Here is a 25,318-nt window from a genome sequence, read left to right as displayed (position 1 = left end):
CCAATCATGACCCCTAGGTGAACTCCTGACATGGGTATCAATGGACCTTGGGCGGGCACTTTTAATGTACCTCTATGGCAGCAGCCAAGGGGTCTACAGCTGCCTGGAACTCCTAGTAAGTGCTGTATCCCGTAAGCACACGGCAATCACGTGCAGCCAATGACGTTCAACCAGAGAAAACCGAGGGCTGACCCCTGGCAAGCCCCTCCGCAAAGGAACACTGAAGTCAGACTGAAACAGCTGCATTTGGGAGCTGGCTTACTCAAAGAAAATGAACAAAAACAACAATAAAACAGATAACTGATCACAAATGCTTTATCAGCTAAAACAATTCATTTTTGTAATAGTTTGCTAACTGATATTGAAAGATTACTGGAATCTGTGTGGGTAGCTGGACAGATGGGATGACTGACACTGAAGGTGAACAGGTGGTGACGGGTCAGGTGACTGAGGAATGGATGAGACTGAGGCAAGGATTCCTTTAACCATAAAATGGTATATTTACTGGAAAGTGTGGATTCATGGACGCCCAGAACTTCTGGATTAGACTGAGTTAACTTCTTTGGAGTAGGGGGCAGTATTTTCACGTCCGGATGAAAAGCGTGCCCAGAGTAAACGGCCTGCTACTCAGCCATAAAAGCTAGAATATGCATATTATTAGTAGATTTGGTTAGAAAACACTCTGCAGTTTCTAAAACTGTTTGAATTATGGCTGTGAGTATAACATAACTCATATGGCAGGCCAAAACCTGAGAAAAAATCCAACCAGGAAGTGGGAAATCTGAGGTTGTTTCGTTTTTCAACTCATTCCATATTGAAGATATAGTGGGATATTGGTCATGTTGCACTTCCTAAGGCTTCCACTAGATGTCAACAGTCTTTAGAGCCTTGTCTGATGCTTCTACTGTGAAGTGGGGCCGAATGAGAGGGGATTGAGTAGGGTCTACCATGAGCTGAACATGCGCGTTCATGTGAGAGCGAGCTCTGTTCCTTCGCATTTCTGAAGACAAAGGAATTCTCCAGGTGGAACAATATTGAAGATTTATGTTAGAAACATCCTAAAGATTGATTCAATACTTCGTTTGTCATGTTTCTACGGTCTGTAATATAACTTTTTTAACTTTTCGCCCGTACTTTCCGCTGGACTTGCACGTGAGTTTGGAAAGTGTACTGAACGCGAGAACAACAAGGAGGAATTTGGACATAAATGATGGACATTATCGAACAAAACAAACATTTATTGTGGAACTGGGATTCCTGGGAGTGCATTCTGATGAAGATCATCAAAGGTAAGTGAATATTTATAATGCTATTTCTGACTAATGTTGACTCCAACATGGCGGATATCTGTTTGGCTTGATTTGTCGTCTGAGCGCCCTACTCAGATTATTGCATGGTATGCTTTTTCCGTAATTTAAAAAAATAATCTGACACAGCGGTTGCATTAAGGAAGAGAAAGCAGCGAGATCGGGCGATGGCGATTTCCTCCTTTTAATGAGTGGAGATCTGTCAGACATTTCCACCTGACCTAATTAAAGCGCCCCTGGCCCAGCTGAGCAAGTGGCCATGAATTAAAGGATTATTCCACCAACTCCATGGGCCTTTTCTACAGCCACCCTGGAAATGTGTTAAATTCCACACTCCTCAAAAAGGCTCATTGCTCCCCGTCCTCTATCATCTCAGGGAGAGGAATTAGTGGGGCAACTGGCCTAATATATGTCCTGTCCGGATATATGTCCGGTTCTTTACCTGGATCTCCACTGATCTAACACGACCATCGGTCCCAGGCATGGTCTTAGTGATATGGCCCACCGGCCTTGAGGCTCGAAGCAGCTGAGGGTCCACTATCATTACTACTTGGCCAGTTACCAGGCTGGCCGTTTCTCTCCGCCATTTCCCTCTGTGCTGTAGGCTTGGTAGGTAATCCCGAATGAATCGGGCCCAGAAATGGTCAGCCAAGATCTGGCTGTGTCGCCACCGGCGACTGCTAACGAGGTTGGTATCAGCATATATGGCTTGAGGAAGTGACGCATCTCGGCATCACATCAAGAGCATATTCGGTGTAACCGGATCGGGGTCAGCGATCCGGTTACAGCGGTCATATTCTGGGGCAAGAGAGAGAAGGCGGCTGTCCTTGGCCACTTCCCTACCGGCTTTCATAGCTTTTAGCTCCTCGGGGAAGCTAACTGCTTGTGCATGCTGGAGGAGTAGTGTTTCTGCCGCGAGGGAGGTGGGTATGGAAGCCACCCCATGTGAGGTCTGGTTTGTGGCGGCGATCAGATCCGGCAGTGTTTGGGATTGTGCTAGGTCAGGGAGAGCTGTTGTTGATTCCGTAGAGATGCTGTAGCATTGGGCGGACTTCCTTAACTCCTGAGCTTGGGGGCTGTCGGCCACTCGTTCTCTGGTTGGGACAAGAATGGTGGTCATAAGCTCCAGCGATGGGGTTGAGCCAGTTCCTTAAGGGTTTTACCACGAGTAACGTCATCAGCAGGATTGTTTACGCTGTCAACATACCTCCAGTCCTGGACGTCTGTTAGGTCTTGGATTTCCGCAATGAGAGTATACCTGCAGAACTCCGACTTGAGCCAGGTCAATACAGTGGTCGAATCACTCCAGGAGATGACCCTTTGGATTGGCAAGGTGAGTTCGGCTCGCAAGGTACAGGCCAACTTATCTATAGAAAGGGCAGCACTGAGTTCCAGACTAGGCATTGACAACTGCTTCTTGGGTGCGACCCTGGACCTGGCCATGACAAAGGAGACATGGGTGTGGCCGGCCTTATCCTCCACTCTTAGATTGGAAACAGCCCCATAAGCCCGCTCTGAAGCGTCACAGAACACATGCAGTTCCAGGCATGATCCCAGTTGGTCAGCACAGGGTGGCATTTGGACTGTTTCCCAACAGATCCATCGTTCCACTAAGTCAGCCGGGTGGATCGGTTCAACCCAGTCCCTCTTGATCTGCAACAGGTCCTGTACTAAGACTTTGGCAAGGTTTGTGTATGGCAGGATATACCCAAGGGGATCGTATTCTTCCACGAACTCCATGGGCCTTTTCTACAGATATGATATAATGTTGTGGCTAGAATGAACATCAGAATTACACGCAAAACAGCACCATCTCTTGGATAATGGTGGTGCCCCACTTCACCACTGGATCCAGGCACATTTAAAACATTTATATTTTAGTCATTTAGCAGATGCTCTTATCCAGAGTGACTTACAGCAGTGAGTACATACATTTTCTAACCCCCTCCCCCTTACTGTTTCCCGGTGGGAATCGAACCCACAGCCCTGACGTTGCAAGTTCCATGCTGTACCATATACAGTCAGCATCTTATACACATTTTTTTATGTGATAAATTATCTGCCTGTGTTCTGTATAATTAGCCTTTTGCATCAACTCTAGATAGCAATTTCTCTCTATTAAATAAATCTGAAGGTTTCATTCTCTGTTCTGATATGATGAGAAATAAGTAGATATTCCTCTTTTACAACACTTCCTTACTTCCCTTAATGTATGTGGGGAAATGCAAGCGGGACTAGGAAACTCAGAAATTGCTAACTTGTCGAACAAGGTACATGTATAAATCTCGACTGGTATCAAGGACTTCATACAGGTTAATGTACAACCTGGGGTAATGCCGGAACTAAGCAACTCAGTAAATTCCCGACTTGCTAACTATACTGAACAAAAATATGAACACAACATGCAAAGGGTTGGTCCCATGTTTCATGAGCTGAAATTTAAAAAAATTCATACGCACAAAAAAAGCATATTTCTCTCAAATGTTGTGCACAAATTTGGTTACATCCCTGTTAGTGAACATTTCTCCTTTGCCAAGATAATCCATCCACCTGACAGGTGTGATATATCAAGAAGCTGATTAAAATAACATGATCATTACACAGGTGCACCTTATGCACAAGGACAATAAAAGGCCCCTATAAAATGTGCAGTTTTGTCACAACACAATGCCACAGATGTCTCAAGTTTTGAGCGACCGTGCAATTGGCATGCTGACTGCAGGAATGTCCACCAGAACTGTTGCCAGAATTTAATTGAAGGTTCATATCCCAACCATAAGCCGCCTACAACGTCGTTTTAGAGAATTTGGCAGTACGTCCAACCTGCCTCACAACCACAGACCACGTGTATGGCGTCGTGTGGGCAAGCTGTTTGCTGATGTCAACATTGTGAACAGTGCCCCATGGTGGCGGTGGGGTTATGGTATGGGCAGGCATAAGCTATGGACAATTAACACAATTACATTTTATCAATGGCAATTTGAATGCACAGACGAGATCCTGGGCCAGTTGTCATGCCTCCGCCATCAACAATTGTTTCGGCATGATAATGCATGGCCCCATGTCATAAGGATCTGTACACAATTCCTGGAAGCTGAAAATGTTCCACTTCTTCCATGGCCTGCATACTCTCCAGACATGTCACCCATTGAGCATGTTTGGGATGCTCTGGATTGACGTGTACGACAGTCTCTGCTTCCAACCTCGGCTCCGCCGACCGTCCCGTGTGCCCCGCCCCAAATTTTTGGGGTGGCTGCCTCTCCTGGCTACACTGCTTGGTCATTTGGTGGTGGGTGGTTCTGTCACGATCCTCTTCCTGGAAATGACTGGACCAAAGCGCAGCGTCGTGAGTGTACATTTTATTTTATTATTGTTATTGTCGCCAACAAAATAAGAAACGAAGAAACAACCGTGAAGCTTAACAGGGCTATAGTGCCACTAACTAAGATAACTACCCACAAATGCAAAAGGAAAAAAGGCTGCATAAGTATGATTCCCAATCAGAAACAATGACAGACAGCTGCCTCTGAATGAGAACCACACCCGGCCAAACATAAAGAAACAGAAAACATAGAAATAAAGAAACTAGAATGCCAAACCTAGTCACAATAGAGATTTTTTTTTTGATAATTAAAGCCTCTCTATGGCCAGGGCGGGACAGTTAAAATGTTCCAAAAAGGTCTTAACCTTTCTCGCCCCGGGGTTCCGCTAGCGGAACACCCACAACATTCCACTGCCTTCGCAGAGCGCGAAATTCAAAAATATTTTTTTGAAATATTTAAGTCCATTACAGCAAATGAAAGATAAACATCTTGTGAATCCAGCCAACATGTCCAATTTTTAAAATGTTTTACAGCGAAAACACAATATATATTTATGTTAGCTCACCACAATAGCCAAACACACAACGCCATGTTTTCACCGCCAACATAGCTTTCACAAAACCCACAAATAGAGATAAAATTAATCACTAACCTTTGAAAACTTCATCAGATGACAGTCTTATAACATCATGTTATACAATACATTTATGTTTTGTTCGAAAATGTGCATATTTAGAGGTATAAATCGTAGTTTTACATTGCAGCCACCGTCACAAATAGCACCAAAACAGCCAGAATAATTACAGAGAGCAACGTGAAATATATAAATACTCATCATAAAACATTTATGAAAAATACATGTTGTACAGCAAATGAAAGATAAACATCTTGTGAATCCAGCCAATATTTCAGATTTTTTAAGTGTTTTACAGCGAAAACACAATATATATTTATATTAGCTCACCACAATAGCCAAACACACAACGCCATTTATTCACCGTAAAGATAGCTTTCACAAAACCCACAAATAGAGATAAAATTCATCACTAACCTTTGGACAACATCAGATGACAGTCTTATAACATCATGTTATACAATACATTTATGTTTTGTTCGAAAATGTGCATATTTAGAGCTACAAATCCTGGTTTTACATTGTGAATACGTAGCCATAATGCACAAAATTGTCCGGAGATATTTTGGACAGTCACGTTATCTAACCAAAGAACTCATCATAAACTTTACTAAAAAATACATGTTGTGCAGCAAATGAAAGATACACTGGTTCTTAATGCAACTGCTGTGTTAGAATTTAAAAAAAAACTTTAGTACAACATACAGCATGCAATATTGTGAGACAGCGCTCACATATTCTCCGCCTTGTTGGAGCCAACATTTACCACAAAAATACGAAATAACATCATAAATATTCTCTTACTTTTGATGATCTTCCATCAGAATGTTGTGCAAGGAGTCCTAGTTCCAGAATAAATCATTGTTTGGTTTTAGAATGTCCATTTCTTCTGTCGAATTAGCAACTTTGGCTAGCCATGTGGAGGGCACATGTCCAAAAATCGTTGCGCCTGGAAGGAAAAATTCCAAAATTCCCAATAAACGTCGAATAAACTGGTCAAACTCGGTTGAAATCCTACTTTATGATGTTTTTCTCATATGTATCCAATAAAATCAGAGCCGGAGCATTTCGTCGTGTATACGTAACGCATTTCAGAAGACAATGTGGAGTTTCCCTGTGCGCAGTTGAAAACTGACAAAAGAGCGGACCTGTCACTCCAAAAGCTCTCATTCGGCCTCACATCAAGCTAGACACCCCATTCAACCTTCTACTGCCTGTTGACATCTAGTGGAAGGCGTATGAAGTGCATACAGATCCATAAATCAAGCCATTTGAATAGGCAGGCCCTGACACAGAGCCTCATTTTCAGAATTTTCACTTCCTATATGGAAGTTTGCTGCCAAATGAGTTCTGTTTTACTCACAGATATAATTCAAACAGTTTTAGAAACTTCAGAGTGTTTTCTATCCAATAGTAATAATAATATGCATATTGTATGATCTAGAACAGAGTACGAGGCTGTTTAATTTGGGCACGATTTTTTCCCAAAGTGAAAATAGCGCCCCCTATTCACTAACAGGTTAATTGCAGTTGAAGTCGGAAGTTTACATACACCTTAGCCAAATACATTTAAACTCCGTTTTTCACAATTCCTGACATTTAAACCTAGTAATAATTCCCTGTCTTAGGTCAGTTAGGATCACCAATTTATTTTAAGAATGTGAAATGTCAGAATAATAGTAGAGAGAATGATTTATTTCAGCTTTTATTTAGTTTCATCACATTCCCAGTGGGTCAGAAGTTTACATACACTCAATTAGTATTTGGTAGCATTGCCTTTAAATTGTTTAACTTGGGTCAAACGTTTTGCGTAGCCTTCCACAAGCTTCCCACAATAAGTTGGGTGATTTTGGCCCATTCCTCCTAGGAGAGCTGGTGTAACTGAGTCAGGTTTATAGGCCTCCTTGCTCGCACATGCTTTTCAGTTCTGCCCACAAATGTTCTATAGGATTGAGGTCAGGGCTTTGTGATGGCCACTCCAATACCTTGACTTTGTTCTTCTTAAGCCATTTTGCCAGAAGTGTGGAAGTGTGCTTGGGGTCATTGTCCATTTTGAAGACACATTTGCGACTAAGCTTTAACTTCCTGACTGATGTCTTGAGATGTTGCTTCAATATATCCACAACATTTTCCTCCCTCATGATGCCATCTATTTTGTGAAGTGCACCAGTCCCTCCTGCAGCAAAGCACACCCACAACATGATAGTGCCACCCTCGTGATTCACGGTTGGGATGGTGTTCTTCGGCTTGCAAGCCTCCCCCTTTTTCCTCCAAACATAACGAAGGTCATTATGGCCAAACAGTTCTATTCTTGTTTCATCAGACCAGAAGACAGAAAGTAAGATATTTATCCCCATGTGCAGTTGCAAACCGTAGTCTGGCTTTTCTATGGCGGTTTTGGAGCAGTGGCTTCTTCCTTGCTGAGCGGCCTTTCAGGTTATGTCGATATAGGACTCGTTTTATTGTGGATATAGATAATTTTGTACCTGTTTCTCCAGCATCTTCACAAGGTCCTTTGCTGTTGTTCTGGGATTGATTTGCACTTTTCGCACCAAAGTATGTTCATCTCTAGGAGACGGAACGCGTCTCCTTCTTGAGCGGTATGACGGCTGCGTGGTCCCATGGTGTTTATACTTGCGTATTATTGTATGTACAGATTAACGTGGTACATTCAAGCATTTGGAAATTGCTCCCAAGGATGAACCAGACTTGTGGAGGTCTAAAATGTTATTTCTGAGGTCTTGGCTGATTTCTTTTGATTTTTCCATGATGTCAAGCAAAGAGACACTGAGTTTGAAAGTAGGCCTTGAAATGCATCCAGAGGTACACCTCCAATTGACTCAAATTATGTAAATTAGCCTATCAGAAGCTTCTAAATCCATGACATCATTTTCTGAAATGTTCCAAGCTGTTTAATGGCACAGTCAACTTAGTGTATGTAAACCTCTCACCCACTGGAGTTGTGATACAGTGAATTATAACTGAAATAATCTGTCTGTAAACAATTGTTGGAAAAATGCACAAAGTAGATGTATGTAAACTTCCGACTTCAACTGTAGCTTGAAGGTGCCCGGCATGCCTTAACTTCTCTTGGGTAGGGGGCAGCATTCGGAATTTGGATGAAATGCATGCCCAAATTAAACTGCCAGCTACTCATCTCCAGAAGATAAGATATGCATATTATTAGTAGATTTGGATAGAAAACACTCTGAAGCTTCTAAAACAGTTTGAATCATGTCTGGGTGTATAACAGAACATATTTAGCAGGCGAAACCCAGAGGAAAAACCATTCCGATTTTGGTTTGTTTTGAGGTCACTCTCTTTTCAATGAGGTTTCATTGGGAAACCAGATTTCTCAGGGACTTTCTTGCAGTTCCTACCGCTTCCACTGGATTTCAACAGTCTTTAGAAATTGGTTGAGGTTATTCCTTTGTGTAATGAAGAAGTACGGCCATGTTGAAGGAGAGTCACTTGAAGTGTCCTGTTAGATAGAAGTGCATGACCAGAAAGCTAGCTACAGTTGGTTTTAATCCTGTATTGAACACAGATCATCCCGTCTTCAATTTTATCGCTTATTTACGTAAAAAAATACCTAAAGTTGTATTACAAAAGTAGTTTGACATTTTTTGGTAAAGTTTACAGGTAACCTTTGAGATATTTTGTAGTCACGTTTCACAATTTGGAACCGGTGTTTTTCTGGATCAAACGTGCCAAATAAATTAACATTTTGGATATATATCGACGGAATGAATCGAACAAAAGGACCATTTGTGATGTTTATGGGACATATTGGAGTGCCAACAACAGAAGCTCGTCAAAGGTAAGGCCTGAATTATATTTTTATTTCTGCGTTTCGTGTCGCGCCTGCAGGGTTGAAATATGCTTCTCTCTCTTTGTTTACTCTGTTGCTATCCTCAGATAATAGCACCGTTTGCTTTCGCCGAAAAGCCTATTTGAATTCTGACATGTTGGCTGGATTCACAACAAGTGTACATTTTAACATTTAAGTCATTTAGCAGATGCTCTTATCCAGAGCGACTTACAAGTTGGTGCATTCACCTTATGATATCCAGTGGAACAACCACTTTACAATTGTGCATCTAACTCTTTTAAGGGGGGGGGGGACGCTTGCCCAACTCGGAGAGGGTGGAGAGGAGGATCTGATGGTTCACTGTATCAAAGGCAGCCGATAGGTCTAGAAGGATGAGAGCAAAGGAGAGAGAGTTAGCTTTAGCAGTGCGGAGCGCCTCCGTGACACAGAGAAGAGCAGTCTCAGTTGAATGACTAGTCTTGAAACCTGACTGATTTGGATCAAGAAGGTAATTCTGAGAGAGATAGCAGGAGAGCTGGCCAAGGACGGCACGTTCAAGAGTTTTGGAGAGAAAAGAAAGAAGGGATACTGGTCTGTAGTTGTTGACATCGGAGGGATCGAGTGTAGGTTTTTTCAGCAGGGGTGCAACTCTCGCTCTCTTGAAGGCGGAAGGGACGTAGCCAGCGGTCAAGGATGAGTTGATGAGCGAGGTGAGGTAAGGGAGAAGGTCTCCGGAAATGGCCTGGAGAAGAGAGGAGGGGATAGGGTCAAGCGGGCAGGTTGTTGGGCGGCCGGCCGTCACAAGACGCGAGATTTCATCTGGAGAGAGAGGGGAGAAAGAGGTCAAAGCACAGGGTAGGGCAGTGTGAGCAGAACCAGCGGTGTCGTTTGACTTAGCAAACGAGGATCGGATGTCGTCGACCTTCTTTTCAAAATGGTTGACGAAGTCATCCGCAGAGAGGGAGGAGGAGGGGGAGGGGGAGGAGGATTCAGGAGGGAGGAGAAGGTGGCAAAGAGCTTCCTAGGGTTAGAGGCAGATGCTTGGAATTTAGAGTGGTAGAAAGTGGCTTTAGCAGCAGAGACAGAAGAGGAGAATGTAGAGAGGAGGGAGTGAAAGGATGCCAGGTCCGCAGGGAGGCGAGTTTTCCTCCATTTCCGCTCGGCTGCCCGGAGCCCTGTCCTGTTCTTAAAGTGTAGCTTTAATTTGGTATCTTTTATGTGTGATTTAATGAAAGTTAGATTTTTATAGTAATTTTTATAGTAATTAATTTGAATTTGGCGCTCTGCATTTTCTCAGGCTTTTTGCCAAGTGAGACAGTAGCGTCCCTCCTAAACTCAGATTTTTTTGTATAAATATGAACTTTACCGAACAAAACATACCTGTATTGTGTAACATGAAGTCCTATGAGTGTCATCTGATGAAGATTATCATAGGTTAGTGATTAATTTTATCTCTATTTCTGCTTTTTGTTACTCCTCTCTTTGGCTGGAAAAATGGCTGTCTTTTTCTGTGACTTGGCTCTAACCTAACATAATCGTTTGGTGTGCTTTCGTCGTAAAACCTTTTTAAAATCGGACACTTTGGCTGGATTTACAACAAGTGTATATTTAAAATGGTGTAAAATACTTGTATGTTTGAGGAATTTAAATTATGGGATTTCTGTTGTTTTGAATATGGCGCCCTGCAGTTTCACTGGCTGTTGACGAGGTGCGACGCTACCGTCCCACATACCCTAGTGAGGTTAATGTCAGTATTAGTGGTATCAATAGTAGAATCTACTGTCAGGTTAAAATCTCTCCCAGGAAAGGTCACTGAGTCTGGGACGCATTTTGAGCTGAGCTTCAAAAACGTTTGCCACATAATGGAAGACAGGCATCATTTAGTACCATAGATAATAACAGAGGGATAACAATACCTGATTATACCCCAACCTTCGCATTAAGCTTCCTCATAATTACAACCTCATGTTTAATAACTAAGAATAGCTGGTGTTTGCTGATGCCAACCCTTCCATTAAATCTTTTTGTAGTTAATATTCATTCATTATCATGGAGGACTGTCAGGGTTGTGTGCGGCGAAGTAGCAGAGTCAAATGCAGGACACAGGTGTTGAGCGAAACACCAAACGTTTACTCAAAAATCTCAGCAAAATTCCACAACGGGAATAATTACAAAACATATATGAAATAACAACAACCACTAACGTAACAAACAATCACGGACAAAACAGAAATGAAAGCCAGAGGGTTAAATAGGGAACATAATAGGGGAATTGAAACCAGGTGTGTATAATACAGACAAAACAAAACGAAACAGAAAAATGGATCGGTGGTGACTAGAAAGCCGGTGACGTCGACCGCCGAACACCACCCGAACAAGGAGAAGGGCCGACTTCGGCGGAAGTCGTGACAGTACCCCCCCCTTGACGCGCGGCTCCAGCAGCGCGACGACACCGGCCTCGAGGACGACCCGGAGGGCGAGATGCAGGGCGATCTGGGTGGAGACGGTGAAACTCTTGTAACATAGACGGATCTAGAATGTCCTCCACCGGTACCCAGCATCTCTCCTCCGGACCGTACCCCTCCCACTCCACGAGGTACTGAAGGCCCCTCGCCCGACGCCTAGAATCCATGATGGCTCTTACGCTATACGCCGGGACCCCCTCGATGTCAAGAGGGGGCGGAGGAACCTCCCGCACCTCAGACTGCTGGAGCGGACCAGCCACCACCGGCCTGAGGAGAGACACATGGAACGAGGGGTTAATACGGTAATCAGGGGGGAGTTGTAACCTATAACAAACCTCGTTCAATCTCCTCAGGACTTTAAATGGCCCCACAAACCGCGGACCCAGTTTCCGGCAGGGCAGGTGAAGGGGTAGGTTTCGGGTCGAGAGCCAGACCCGATCCTCACTGCGGTGGCGGTCGGTGGATGAACGCAGTGCCCTTGTTTGGGTGTAGGGCCTGATCAGAGCCTGAAGGTACGGAGGTGCCGTTCCCCTCACAGCTCCGTAGGCAAGCACCATGGTCTTGTAGCGGGTGCGAGCTTCAACTGGAAGCCAGTGGAGAGAGCGGAGGAGCGGGGTGACGTGAGAGAACTTGGGAAGGTTGAACACCAGACGGGCTGCGGCGTTCCCGATCCCCCGGTGCATACACCGGGGCCTCACTGCGGTGGCGGTCGGCACTCTCCTTTTGTCTCCTGATGGCACGTTGTAGCCGTACGTGGGCAGCGTTCCAAGTCTCTTCTGAGTGCCGAAACCATTCATCCACCGCAGGAGCCTCAATCTGGCTCTGATGCCATGGTGCCAGGACCGGCTGGTAACCTAGCACACACTGAAAAGGTGATAGGTTGGTAGAGGAGTGGCGGAGGGAGTTTTGGGCCATCTCGGCCCAGGGGATGTAAGCTGCCCACTCCCCCGGCCGGTCCTGGCAATAGGACCTCAGAAACCTACCCACATCCTGGTTTACTCTTTCCACCTGCCCGTTGCTCTCGGGGTGGAAACCTGAGGTAAGGCTGACCGAGATCCCCAGGCGTTCCATAAACGCCCTCCAGACTCTAGACGTAAATTGGGGACCCCGATCAGAAACTATATCCTCAGGCACCCCGTAGTGCCGGAATACATGGGTGAACAGAGCCTCCGCAGTTTGTACAGCCGTAGGGAGACCGGGCAAAGGAAGGAGACGGCAGGACTTAGAAAACCGATCCACAACGACCAGGATCGTGGTGTTACCCCGCGACGGGGGAAGATCCGTCACGAAATCCACCGATAGGTGTGACCATGGTCGCTGTGGAACGGGAAGGGGTTGTAATTTCCCTCTGGGCAGATGTCTAGGTGCCTTGCACTGTGCACATACCGAACAGGAGGAAACATAAACCCGCACGTCCTTAGCTAAAGTGGGCCACCAGTACTTCCCAGAAAGGCAGCGCACCGTCCGACCGATACCAGGATGACCAGAGGAGGGTGACGTATGAGCCCAACAGATCAAACGATTGCGGACATCAAACGGAACGTACAGACGCCCCGCTGGACAGTCATGTGGAATGGACTCTGTACGTGACGCCCGTTCGATGTCCGCGTCCACCTCCCACACCACCGGTGCCACCAGGCGAGAGGCTGTAATTATGGGAGTGGGATCTGTGGACCTCTCCTCTGTATCATACAGCCGGGACAGTGCATCTGCCTTAACGTTCTGGGAACCTGGTTTGTAGGTAAGGGTGAAATCAAAACGGGTGAAAAACATGGCCCACCTTGCCTGGCGAGGGTTCATTCTCCTCGCTGCCCGGATGTACTCCAGATTGCGGTGATCAGTCCAAATGAGAAAAGGGTGTCTAGCCCCCTCAAGCCAGTGTCTCCACGCTTTCAGAGCCATGACAACACCTAGCAACTCCCGGTCCCCCACATCATAGTTTCGCTCCGCCGGGCTGAGCTTCTTCGAAAAGAATGCACAGGGGCGGAGCTTTGGTGGCGTACCCGAACGCTGAGACAGCACAGCCCCTATCCCCGCCTCGGACGCGTCCACCTCAACTATGAATGCTAAGGAAGGATCAGGATGAGCCAGAACTGGAGCCGAGGTAAACAGAGCCTTCAGGTGACCAAAAGCCCTGTCCGCCCCAGCTGTCCACTGCAGTCGCACCGGTCCTCCCTTCAGCAGTGAGGTAATGGGAGCCGCTACCTGACCAAAACCCCGGATAAATCTCCGGTAGTAGTTGGCAAACCCTAAAAACCGCTGCACCTCCTTTACCGTGGTTGGAGTCGGCCAATTACACACGGCTGAAATGCGGTCATTCTCCATCTCTACCCCTGACGCTGAAAAGCGGTACCCTAGGAAGGAGATGGATCGTTGGAAGAACAGACATTTCTCAGCCTTGACGTACAGGTCATGCTCCAACAGTCGACCAAGCACCCTACGCACCAGGGACACATGCTCGGCGCGTGTAGCGGAGTATATTAGAATGTCATCTATATACACCACTACACCCTGCCCGTGCAGGTCCCTGAAGATCTCATCCACAAATGATTGGAAGACTGATGGAGCATTCATTAACCCGTACGGCATGACGAGGTACTCATAATGCCCAGAAGTGGTGCTAAATGCTGTCTTCCACTCATCTCCCCCCTTAATACGCACCAGGTTGTAAGCGCTCCTGAGGTCCAATTTTGTGAAGAAGCGCGCCCCGTGTAATGACTCGGTCATACTGGCTATGAGTGGTAGCGGGTAACTGTATTTTACCGTGATCTTATTTAATCCTCGATAATCAATACACGGGCGCAAACCTCCATCCTTCTTCTTCACAAAAAAGAAACTCGAGGAGACAGGTGAGATGGAAGGCCGAATGTATCCCTGTCCCAGAGATTCGGTGACATATGTCTCCATAGCCACCGTCTCCTCCTGTGACAGAGGATACACGTGACTCCTGGGAAGTGTAGCGTCTACCAAGAGATCTATCGCACAATCCCCCGGTCGATGGGGTGGTAATTGAGTCGCCTTCTTTTTACAGAAGGCGAGTGCCAAATCGGCATATTCGGGAGGAATGTGCATGTTGGAAACCTGGTTTGGACTTTCCACCGTAGTGGCACCTAAGGAAACACCTACACATCTACCTGAACACTGACAGGACCATCCCTTGAGAGTCCTCTGTTGCCACGAAATAATCGGATCATGAGAGGCCAACCAGGGAAGACCCAACACAACAGGAAACGCAGGAGAGTCGATCAAAAAGAGACTAATTCTCTCCTCGTGATCCCCCTGCGTTCTCATAGCGATGGGCGCTGTGACCTCCCCAATCAGCCCCGACCCCAAAGGACGACTATCTAAGGCATGTACAGGGAAGGGAACATCAACAGGAATAATAGGGATCCCTAATCTATGTGCTAAAGAGCGATCAATAAAGTTCCCAGCTGCGCCTGAATCTACTAGCGCCTTATGCTGGGGATGCGAGGAAAACTCAGGAAATTCTATATGTAACCACATGTGCGCAACAGAAGACTCTGGGTGAGTTATGTGCCTACTCACCGGAGATGACCCATCAGTGCTCCGCCTGCTACCTCGACTTCCAGGAGAAACACCCCAGCACCGGACAGCAGTGTGTCCTCTGCGTCCACAGTTGGTGCATGGAGTGGTCCTCCCTCCGGTCTCCCTACTAGCAGCCCCTCCTAACTCCATCGGTGTAGGATCCAAGGGGCTGGGTAATGGAACGGGCGGACCCCGATCTAGACGTCCGCGGGAGGCCAACAGGTTATCCAGCCGGATAGATAAATCCACCAGCTGGTCCAGGTTAAGAGTGGTGTCCCTGCAGGCTAACTCCCTACGAACGTCCTCTCGTAGACTACACCTGTAGTGATCGATCAGGGCCCGCTCATTCCATCCCGCACCAGCGGCCAGAGTACGGAAGTCCAGGGCGAAATATTGAGCGCTCCTCATCCCCTGTCTGAGATGGAACAAACGCTCTCCCGCCGCTCTCCCTTTAGGTGGATGATCAAAGACCGCCCGGAAGCGGCGAGAGAAGTCATCATAGTCATCCAGGGTTTGGCCCTCTCTTCCCCAGATGGCGTTGGCCCACTCCAGGGCCTTACCAGTCAGACAGGAGATGAGGGCGCCCACTCTCTCTCGTCCCGAAGGGGACGGATGAACAGTTGCCAGGTATAGCTCCAGCTGTAGGAGGAACCCCTGGCACCCGGCGGCTGTACCGTCATACGCTCCTGGGAGCGAGAGCCGAATCCCACTGGGTCCTGACGATGGAGGGATGGCCGGTGGAGTAGGGAGAGGCGCGGGTGGGGGTGATGGGGTATGATTTCCCGGGAGACCTCCTCTCTCCCATCGGTCCATTGTCTGCAGCACGCGATCCATGGCTGTCCCTAAACTGTGCAACATGGTCGCGTGCTGTTGAACTTGCTCCTCGACTGGGAGAGAAGGGCTGGCTGCGCCTGCTGACTCCATTTGAAGTTTGGTCCGTGATTCTGTCAGGGTTGTGTGCGGAGAAGTTGCAGAGTCAATTGCAGGACACAGGTGTTGAGCGAAACAAAAACGTTTACACAAAATTTCAGCAAAATTCCACAAAGGGAATAATTACAAACACATAAGAAATAACAACAACCACTAACGTAACAAACAATCACGGACAAAACAGAAATGAAAGCCAGAGGGTTAAATAGGGAACATAATAGGGGAAATGAAACCAGGTGTGTATAATACAGACAAAACAAAACGAAACAGAGAAATGGATCGGTGGTGACTAGAAAGCCGGTGACGTCGACCGCCGAACACAACCCGAACAAGGAGAAGGGCCGACTTCGGCGGAAGTCGTGACAAGGACTGAAATGGCAGAGAGAGTTGGTTGACTAATCAAACCATCGACTAAGTCAGTCAGGTAGAATGCCATTAAATCGGTGTCAAACATAAACATGTTCCACTGCAGAGTATAACTGCTACAGTCATAATATGACCCAGTCTGTGCAAATCAAGACTCCAAGGAAAAGAGCCAGGGAAGAAGCAAAAATGTAAATACATTAAAATCTAATGTGTTATTTATTTAGATTAAATAGAACAAGAGATTTAGGATACTTTATCTTATGCTACAGCCTCAAAATTAAAGATGTTGAATCACCCCCTATACCACCCTTAAGATCTCTGAGTAAAAGGACAATAAATGACGTCCCATACAGACAGAGTGGATCTGGCTTAGGGCAAAGAATATGACCACAATGCCCATTAAAATAAATGACATTGTTCACGATAAACATGAAGTAGTTGATCCATGCCATGTGAATAACTAAACTTAGACATTTGTGTACCTAAGGTTGTGGACATCATTCATATTGTAGAGTAAGAGGATATTCATTGTTACAGTACAATTTAATGTAAAATTAAATGCATAGGGGTTAAGAGTATAACACATGTTCATTTATTTCACATTTTAGGGACACACCATCAAAAATACAAGACACCATTGCAATAAGTACCTGTATCAATCAAGGACCTCCTGCACGGTATCGTCTGGTAACAAAGAAACAGAGTCTGGATGAGGTTGATCAACTCAGAAAATGGACCTTTGGAGAGAGAGATCCCACCAAGGTCAACAAAACCCTACTGATAGTGGGAGAGACAGGAACAGGGAAATCAACTCTGATCAATGCCATGGTCAATCATGTCCTAGGAGTAGAGTGGGAGGACAAAGTCTGGTTTCAGATCGTTGAGGAGGAAAAAGGAAGTCGAAGTGAAAGTCAAACTACAGCAGTCACTATATATGAAGTCTTCGGGTGTGAGGGCCTACGAGTCCCCTTCTCTCTCACCATCATTGACACTCCTGGGTACGGAGACACCAGAGGGATCCAAGAAGACCAACTGATCTCTGGAAAACTGTTGGAGATGTTTAGGTCTACCAATGGAATTCACCAAATTGATGTTGTGGGTTTTGTGGTAAAGGCAACTGAGAATCGACTCAGTGACAGACAGAAGTACATCTTCGATTCAGTTTTGTCTTTATTTGGCAAAGACATGGAGAAGAACATTGTAGCCCTTATCACAGACTCACTAGGGAGGTCCCCAAAGAATGCCATTGAAGCTATTACAAGAGCAAACCTTCCTTGTGCCAAAAATGACAGGAATCAGCCTGTTCATTTTGTGTTCAACAACTGTCAATGTGAAGTCTTTGATGAAGAAAATGAGGATTATGAAGAATATGTGTTTAGTCAGAAGACAGCGTGGGACAAGGAAGCAAAGTCCATGGACAAGTTTTTTGACTATAAAATGGAACCCAAAAGCGTGAAGATCACTGAAGGAGTTCTGAGAGAACGCAAACAACTGGAGGCGTGTGTCAGCAACATACACAAGCGGGTCCACCTGATTAATCTGAAGCAGGTTGAAGTCAAGCAGACTCAAGAAGCCCAGGAGAAACACAAGAAAGAGAGGTACACTAACTCTGTTTCTGATAATGTAAGGTCTTACAGAGAAAGGATACCTACACCGAAATTGTTCGCAACCACCTGTGAAGTGTGTGAGGAAAACTGTCACTATCCATGCACGCGTGAAAAAGATGCCTCAGTGTGTAAAATGATGAAAAAGAACCATTGCACTGTGTGTAAAAACAAATGTCACAGCAGTAAACATGTCAGTGAAGCCAAAATGTATTCATAGTTAAAGTAGTGGTTAGAGACTGATCATCCTGAGGGGGGAGCCAAAAAACTGTTGGTAGAGTTGTAGTAGGTAAGAAACTGTTTTTCTTGTTATTAAATATTGTGCTTCTCATAATATTGTAATAGACAAAAAATATTTTATTGGCATACCCCAATAAGGTTTTAGTTAAGGGCGCTGATGAGGTCTATCAATTTAATTTACTGTTGATGTTTGCCTATCATTGATTGGTGATATTGATTTGTGATTGATTAATTGGTCTGGGATTTTTTTTGTATGCCTGTTTCTGGAATTTTGAATAAACTTGTGTTATTGTTCTGAAACCCTGTGTCATCAAAGAGTCATACAAGTGCGTGTCATTTTACTTTCTGTCTCCGGAATAGACTTGATTCATTGAGGATTTTTTTTAGCATCTGGTTAGTTAGTCTATCAGGGACCCTAGTGGCTGGTATAAAGGAACCTAACCTGAGACCAAACTATAGTTACTGAGTGCATTGGTAAGAGTCGTAGGGAGAGGTGTCTCTGGGCTAAAGCCAACCCAGAGGAAGGCGACCCGCTCATGGTGTGGTTGAGGTTGAAACTCTGGCCCGTTCGATCCTGAGAAGGCGCCGGGTTTATAAGGTTCAGGGTGAGGGAGCGTAGGCACACGACTTCAGGGATAGCCCACTTTACTGTAAGGCCCTTACTGTTGAGTCTGAGGTACAGTCCCGAGCTGTAGACGAGCTCAGTGGTAAGGCAGAGCGGCATCTATCAGACCTGTAGGGGTTAATGCGGACTGATACCTACCTGCTATTGGGTAGGCAGGGGCGAGTTGAATTGCTATTCTGTACATTTTATGTTACCAGATAATATGCTGGGAGACGAGAAGCAAGTACAGGGAGTGAACATTTAATGGCTAAAAGGACATATAACAAAAAAAGAACATCGTCTGGAGAGGGGGAACAAAACAACATTACGACAACAATACTGACACGGGGAACCAACTGACGAACAGTTAATATAGAGGGGCAATCAACAAAGAGCTGAAAAATCTGGACCCCTACAAATCAGCAGGGCTAGACAATCTGGACCCTCTCTAAAATTATCAGCCGAAATTGTTGCAACCCCTATTACTAGCCTGTTCAACCTCTCTTTCATATCGTCTGAGATTCCCAAAGATTGGAAAGCTTCCGTGGTCATCCCCCTCTTCAAGGGGGAGACACTCTAGACCCAAACTGCTACAGACCTATATCTATCCTACCCTGCTTTTCCAAGGTCTTCGAAAGCCAAGGTAACAAACAGATCACCGACCATTTCGAATCTCGCCACACCTTCTCCGCTATACAATCTGGTTTCCGAGCTGGTCAAGGGTGCACCTCAGCCACGCTCAAGGTCCTAAATGATATCATAACTTCCATCAATAAGAGACAATGCTGTGCAGCTGTATACATAAACCTGGCCAAGGCTTTCGACTCTGTCAATCACCACATTCTTATCGGCAGACTCAACAGCCTTGGTTTCTCAAATGACTGCCTCGCCTGGTTCACCAACTCCTTCTCAGACATAATTCAGTGTGTCAAATCAGAGGGCCTGTTGTCCGGACCTCTGGCAGTCTCTATGAGGGTGCCACAGGGTTCAATTCTCGGGCCGACTCTTTTCTCTGTATACATCAATGATCTCGCTTTTGCTGCTGGTGATTATCTGATCCACCTCTACGCAGACGATACCATTCTGTATACTTCTTGCCCTTGTATACTTCTGGCCCACACTGTGTTAACTTCTTTGGGATAGGGGGCGGTATTTTGACGTCCGGATGAAAAGCGTGCCCAAAGTAAACTGCCTGCTACTCAGGCTCAGAAGCTAGGATATGCATATTGGTAGATTTGGATAGAAAACACTCTAAAGTTTCTAAAAATTTTAAAATACTGTCTAAGTATAACAGAACTGAAATGGCAGGCGAAACCCCGATGACAAACCATCGCAAAAAAATTAATAATCATCCTACCACTGATTTCAATGGCTAGCACTTTTATAATAGGGCGAAATCGTGCCCGATTGCAGTTCCTAGGGCTTCCACTAGATGTCGACAGTCTTTAGAAAAAGTTTCAGGCTATTTTTTGGAAAAATTAGCCAGAAATTATAGTTTTCCTAGGTGGCTCCTATTTTGACTGTAGTGTTTCCAAGTGCGTGAATGAGAGCGTGTTCTTTGGTATTTTTCTCCTGTAAAGACAATAACGGTTCTCCGTCTTAAATTGTATAATTTATTTGCATATTAGGGTACCTATTGTTTGATTATAAACGTTGATTGACTTGTTTGGATAAGTTTATTGGTAACGTTTGGGATTAATTTTGTATGCATTTTGAAGGAGGGAAACCGAGTGGATTATTGACTGAAGCGCGCCAGCTAAACAGAGTTTTTATGGATATAAAGAAGGACATTATCGAACAAAAGGACCATTTGTAATGTAACTGGGACCTTTTGGAGTGCCAGCATAAGAAGATCTTCAAAGGTAAGGCATATATTATATCGCTATTCTGACTTTCGTGTCGCAACTCCCTGGTTGAAAATGAGTTGTTATGCATTTGTGTGCTGGACACTGTCCTCAGATAATCGCATGGTTTGCTTTCGCCGTATAGCCTTTTTGAAATCTGAGACGGCGTGTCACGGTCGTGTGTAGAGACGGACCAAGGCGCAAGGCACAGGACATACCGCACTGGGGAGGTGAACTGGAGGCCTGATGCGTGGGGCCGAGTGCAAGGAGCAGGCACAGGACGTACAGGAATGTGGAGGCGTACTGGGGGTCTGGTGCGTAGAGCTGGCACAAATTGTCCTGGACTGATGACACACTCCGCACGGCGAGTGCGGGGAGCTGGCACAGGACGTACTGGACTGTGGAGGCGCACTGGAGATCTGGTGCGTAGAACTGGCACAAATTGTACCTGAACGGTGACACACACTTCAGGGCGAGTGCGTGGAGGAGACACAGGACGTACCGGACTGGGGAGGCGCACTGGAGGCCAGATGCGTGAAACCGGTGCAGATGACACCGGACTGGTGTCACGCTCCTCAGCACACCCGCTCTGCAGCACTCTCATCGCCACCACCTCTCTCCGGAATCTCTCATCGAGTTCCTCCTTTGATTCCCTGACTGGCTCTGGTTCACCCCCCAACTCCGCCGACCACCCCGTGTGCCCCCCCAAAAATAAATTAGGGCTGTCTTTTGGGCTTTCCTTGTGGCCGCGATCCCCGGCGTCGTCGCTGTCCTCCCTTCTCTCCCTGCGTCTGCCGCCAAGGAAGGCAATCCTGTCCTGCCAGGATTTCCTCCCAAGTCCAGGATCCCTTCCCTTCCAAAATCTCCCAAGTCCAGGATACACTCTCCTCCTGGGCACGCTGCTTGGTCCTGGTGTGGTGGGATCATCTGTCACGGTTGTGTCTAGAGACGGACCAAGGCGCTGCGTGCTCTGAGTTCCACATCTTTATTTGTGAAACTTACAAAACAAAAAGGAAACAAACAACGAACCGTAACAAAAGACGTGCTACATGCACTAACTCAAAACAAGATCCCACAAAACACAGTGGGGCTGCCTAAATATGATCCCCAATCAGAGACAACGATAAACAGCTGCCTCTGATTGGGAACCATACCAGGCCAACATAGACATGCAACAACCCAAATAACCCACCCTAGTCACACCTCAACCTAACCAACAAAGAGAATAAAATGCTCTCTATGGTCAGGGCGTGCCACGGCGGCTAGATTAACAACAAGTTAAGTTTATTTTGATGTATTGCACTTGAGATTTCATGAAAGTTTAATATTTATAGTAATTTAAAACTTCTTATGGCTGCAGTCCCGTTAACGGGATGATATGACAACAGCCAGTCCAAGTGCAGGGCGCCAAATTCAAAACAACAGAAATCTCATAATTAAAATTCCTCAGACATACATGTGTCTTATATCATTTTAAAGGTAATCTTGTTGTTAATCCCACCAAAGTGTCCGATTTCAAATAGGCTTTTCAGCGAAAGCACTACAAACGATTATGTTAGGTCACCACAAAACCAAAAATAATCACAGCCATTTTTCCCAGCTAAAGATAGCTTCACAAAAACCAGAATAGAGATAAAATTAATCACTATCCTTAGATTATTTTCATCAGATGACACTCATAGGACTTCATGTTACACAATACATGCATGTTTTGTTTGATTAAATTCATATTTATATAAAAAAATCTGAGTTTACATTGAGGCGACTAGATTCACTAAATGCAAAAACATCAAGTGACTTTGCATAGCCCATCGTTTCAACATAAATACTCATCATAAATATAGATGATAATACAAGTTATACACATTGAATCATAGATATACCTCTCCTTAATGCAACCGCTGTGTCAGATTTCAAAAAAACTTTACGGAAAAAGAAATGCACGCTATAATCTGAGACGGCGCTCAAAAATAGCATACCACAGCTGCAAAGATGGCGTCACTATAAACAATAAAATACATGATAAATATTCCATTACCTTTGATGATCTAGATCAGAAAGTACACCAGGAATCCCAGGTCCACAATAAATGTTTGTTTTGTTCGGATAAATCCGTTATTTATGTCCAAATACCTTCTTTTGTTAGCGCGTCTGGTTTACATATCCAAACGCTAATTCTGGTCAGCGTTATATCGGACAGAAACTTCAAAATGTGATATTACCGGTCGAAGAAACATTTCAAACTAAGTACTGAATCAATCATTAGGATGTTTTTAACATATAGCTTCAATAAAGTTCCAACCGGAGTATTCTTTGTTCTCTTCGTGAGCAATGGAACGTCAGTGGCTTGCATGAAGAAAAAGCATGATCAGGAAATGGCTGCTTGATGGACACCTGACTGATTCTGCTCTCATTCTCTCCCACAACATCATAGAGGTCTCATTGAATTTCTATTGATGGTTGACATCTAGTGGAACCCCTAGGCAGTGCAACATCATTAATAGCTCAAGTGGATTTCTTTAGGGACTTTAGGGACTGTGTGAATACACACAGGCTCAGATTTCTGACTTCCTGTTTTGATTTCAACTCAGGATTTTGCCTGCCAATATGAGTTCTGTTAATCTCACAGACATAATTCAAACAGTTTTAGAAACTTTAGAGTGTTTTCTATCCAATACTAATAATAATATGCAAATATTAGGAACTATGACTGAGGAGCAGGCCGTTTGATATGGGCACCTTTCATCCAAGCTACTCAATACTGCCCCTTCAGCCATAAGAAGTTAATTTGAATCGTCTTAGTTCTTATCGTCTTAGTTCTTCATGAGTATCTCTCCCTCTAGGCACCCCCAGACCCAGAGCACCAACCAGGACCCCCATCAGGACCAAGGATCTACCCAGGGTCAGGCTCCTGGTGCAGGGGATACACATCAGCAGCATGGTCAGTTTCTCAACCCAGACCTATATCACTCCTCTCTCTTTAACCTCATACACTGACTCATCAACATCCACTTTGTATAACAACATGTTACTGTACTCTCTGTCCCTAGACAAGCTGAGGGAGAACCAACCTAACTAACCTGTCTCTCTCTTCTTTGACCAACAGGTGACACTAACATCTATGATACGATCAATCCCTCAGACAACAATGATAATGGTACTGCTGCTGTTCTTCATGTGTTTAATATGAATACAGTATAGAGTTACTGCTGCTGTTCTTCATGTGTTTAATATGAATACAGTATAGAGTTACTGCTGCTGTTCTTCATGTGTTTAATATGAATACAGTATAGAGTTACTGCTGCTGTTCTTCATGTGTTTAATATGAATACAGTATAGAGTTACTGCTGCTGTTCTTCATGTGTTTAATATGAATACAGTATAGAGTTACTGCTGCTGTTCTTCATGTGTTTAATATGAATACAGTATAGAGTTACTGCTGCTGTTCTTCATGTGTTTAATATGAATATAGTATAGAGTTACTGCTGCTGTTCTTTATGTGTTTAATGTGAATACAGTATAGAGTTACTGCTGCTGTTCTTCATGTGTTTAATGTGAATACAGTATAGAGTTACTGCTGCTGTTCTTCATGTGTTTAATATGAATACAGTATAGTTACTGCTGCTGTTCTTCATGTGTTTAATATGAATACAGTATAGAGTTACTGCTGCTGTTCTTCATGTGTTTAATATGAATACAGTATAGAGTTACTGCTGCTGTTCTTCAAGTGTTTAATATGAATACAGTATAGAGTTACTGCTGCTGTTCTTCACGTGTTTAATATGACTAACACACTAAGACTAAGGGCTGTATTCAGTCCATATCGGGGAAGTTCAGCGTTACAGTGTGATTTAGATTTAAAGGCAATGTTTCAACATTAGCGGAGACTACATTCAAGGTAAACGCTGTATAAGTTGGCTCAATTGGAAATAACTTTTACATTTCTGTCAGTCAATCTGTAACCCTTTATCAACACAGACTGAATAGAGCCCTAAGTAGAGATATTAGTGTTTCACCTGTATGTTTCAGATGCTGCTGCTGCAGGACCAAGTCATGTGACATACACCCAGATTCAACTCACAAAGTTGGACAAGAAAAAGAAAGGTGACTCTGACAACTGTGACATTGTAGAATAATAGTGAAGACATGAAACTATGAAATAATACATATCGAATCATGTAGTAACCAAAAAAGTGTTAAACAAATGAAATTATATTTTATATTTTCAAAGTAGCCACCCTTTGTGTTCATGATAGGTTTGCTCACTCTTGGAATTCTCTTATCCAGCTTCATGAGGTAGTCACCTGGAATGCATTTCAATTAACATATGTGCCTTTTTAAAAGGGAATTAATGCATTTGAGCCAATCAGTTGTGTTGTGACAAGGTAGGGGTGGTATACAGAAAAAAATGCCTGCTCCCCCTCGCCAGGCTCCCCAGCATTACGCGCTCCTGCCACCATCAGTATGCACACCTGCCTTTTCCCATCACACGCATCAGCGTATTAGTGGACTCACCTGCACTCAATCACCTGTTTATTACCTCCCCTATATTTGTCAGTTCCCCATCTCTGTTCCCCGCTTCTGCATAGATTGACGCTGTTCCTGTCTTGCTCTTTGTCTGTTCCTATAAATGTCAACTTCCCA

General features: G+C 44.8%; 1 protein-coding gene across 2 annotated transcripts in view; it reads left to right on the top strand.

Annotated features, from left to right (window-relative positions):
* The window catches only part of LOC120030633, a 28,371-nt gene extending 4,452 nt beyond the window's left edge, over positions 1-23,919 (top strand). The window contains exons 2-3 of one of the 2 annotated variants that reach the window (XR_005473662.1): positions 23,518-23,615; positions 23,781-23,919. Coding sequence is in view for 1 of the 2 variants with exons in the window: in XM_038976066.1 (XP_038831994.1) it covers positions 16,991-18,206 (1,216 nt within the window). In the remaining variant the exon portion in view is untranslated. Of the gene's footprint in view, positions 1-16,990; positions 18,481-23,517; positions 23,616-23,780 lie in introns of those variants that run through there. The other variant, XM_038976066.1, reaches the window with a different exon arrangement.
* The last annotated feature ends 1,399 nt before the right edge of the window (positions 23,920-25,318 follow it).

The sequence above is a fragment of the Salvelinus namaycush genome, chromosome 36 (assembly GCF_016432855.1).
Source record: "Salvelinus namaycush isolate Seneca chromosome 36, SaNama_1.0, whole genome shotgun sequence".
Classification (NCBI taxonomy): Eukaryota; Metazoa; Chordata; class Actinopteri; order Salmoniformes; family Salmonidae; genus Salvelinus; species Salvelinus namaycush.
The sequence above is the reverse complement of the archived record's forward strand: the minus strand, read 5'-3'. Positions and strand labels throughout refer to the sequence as shown.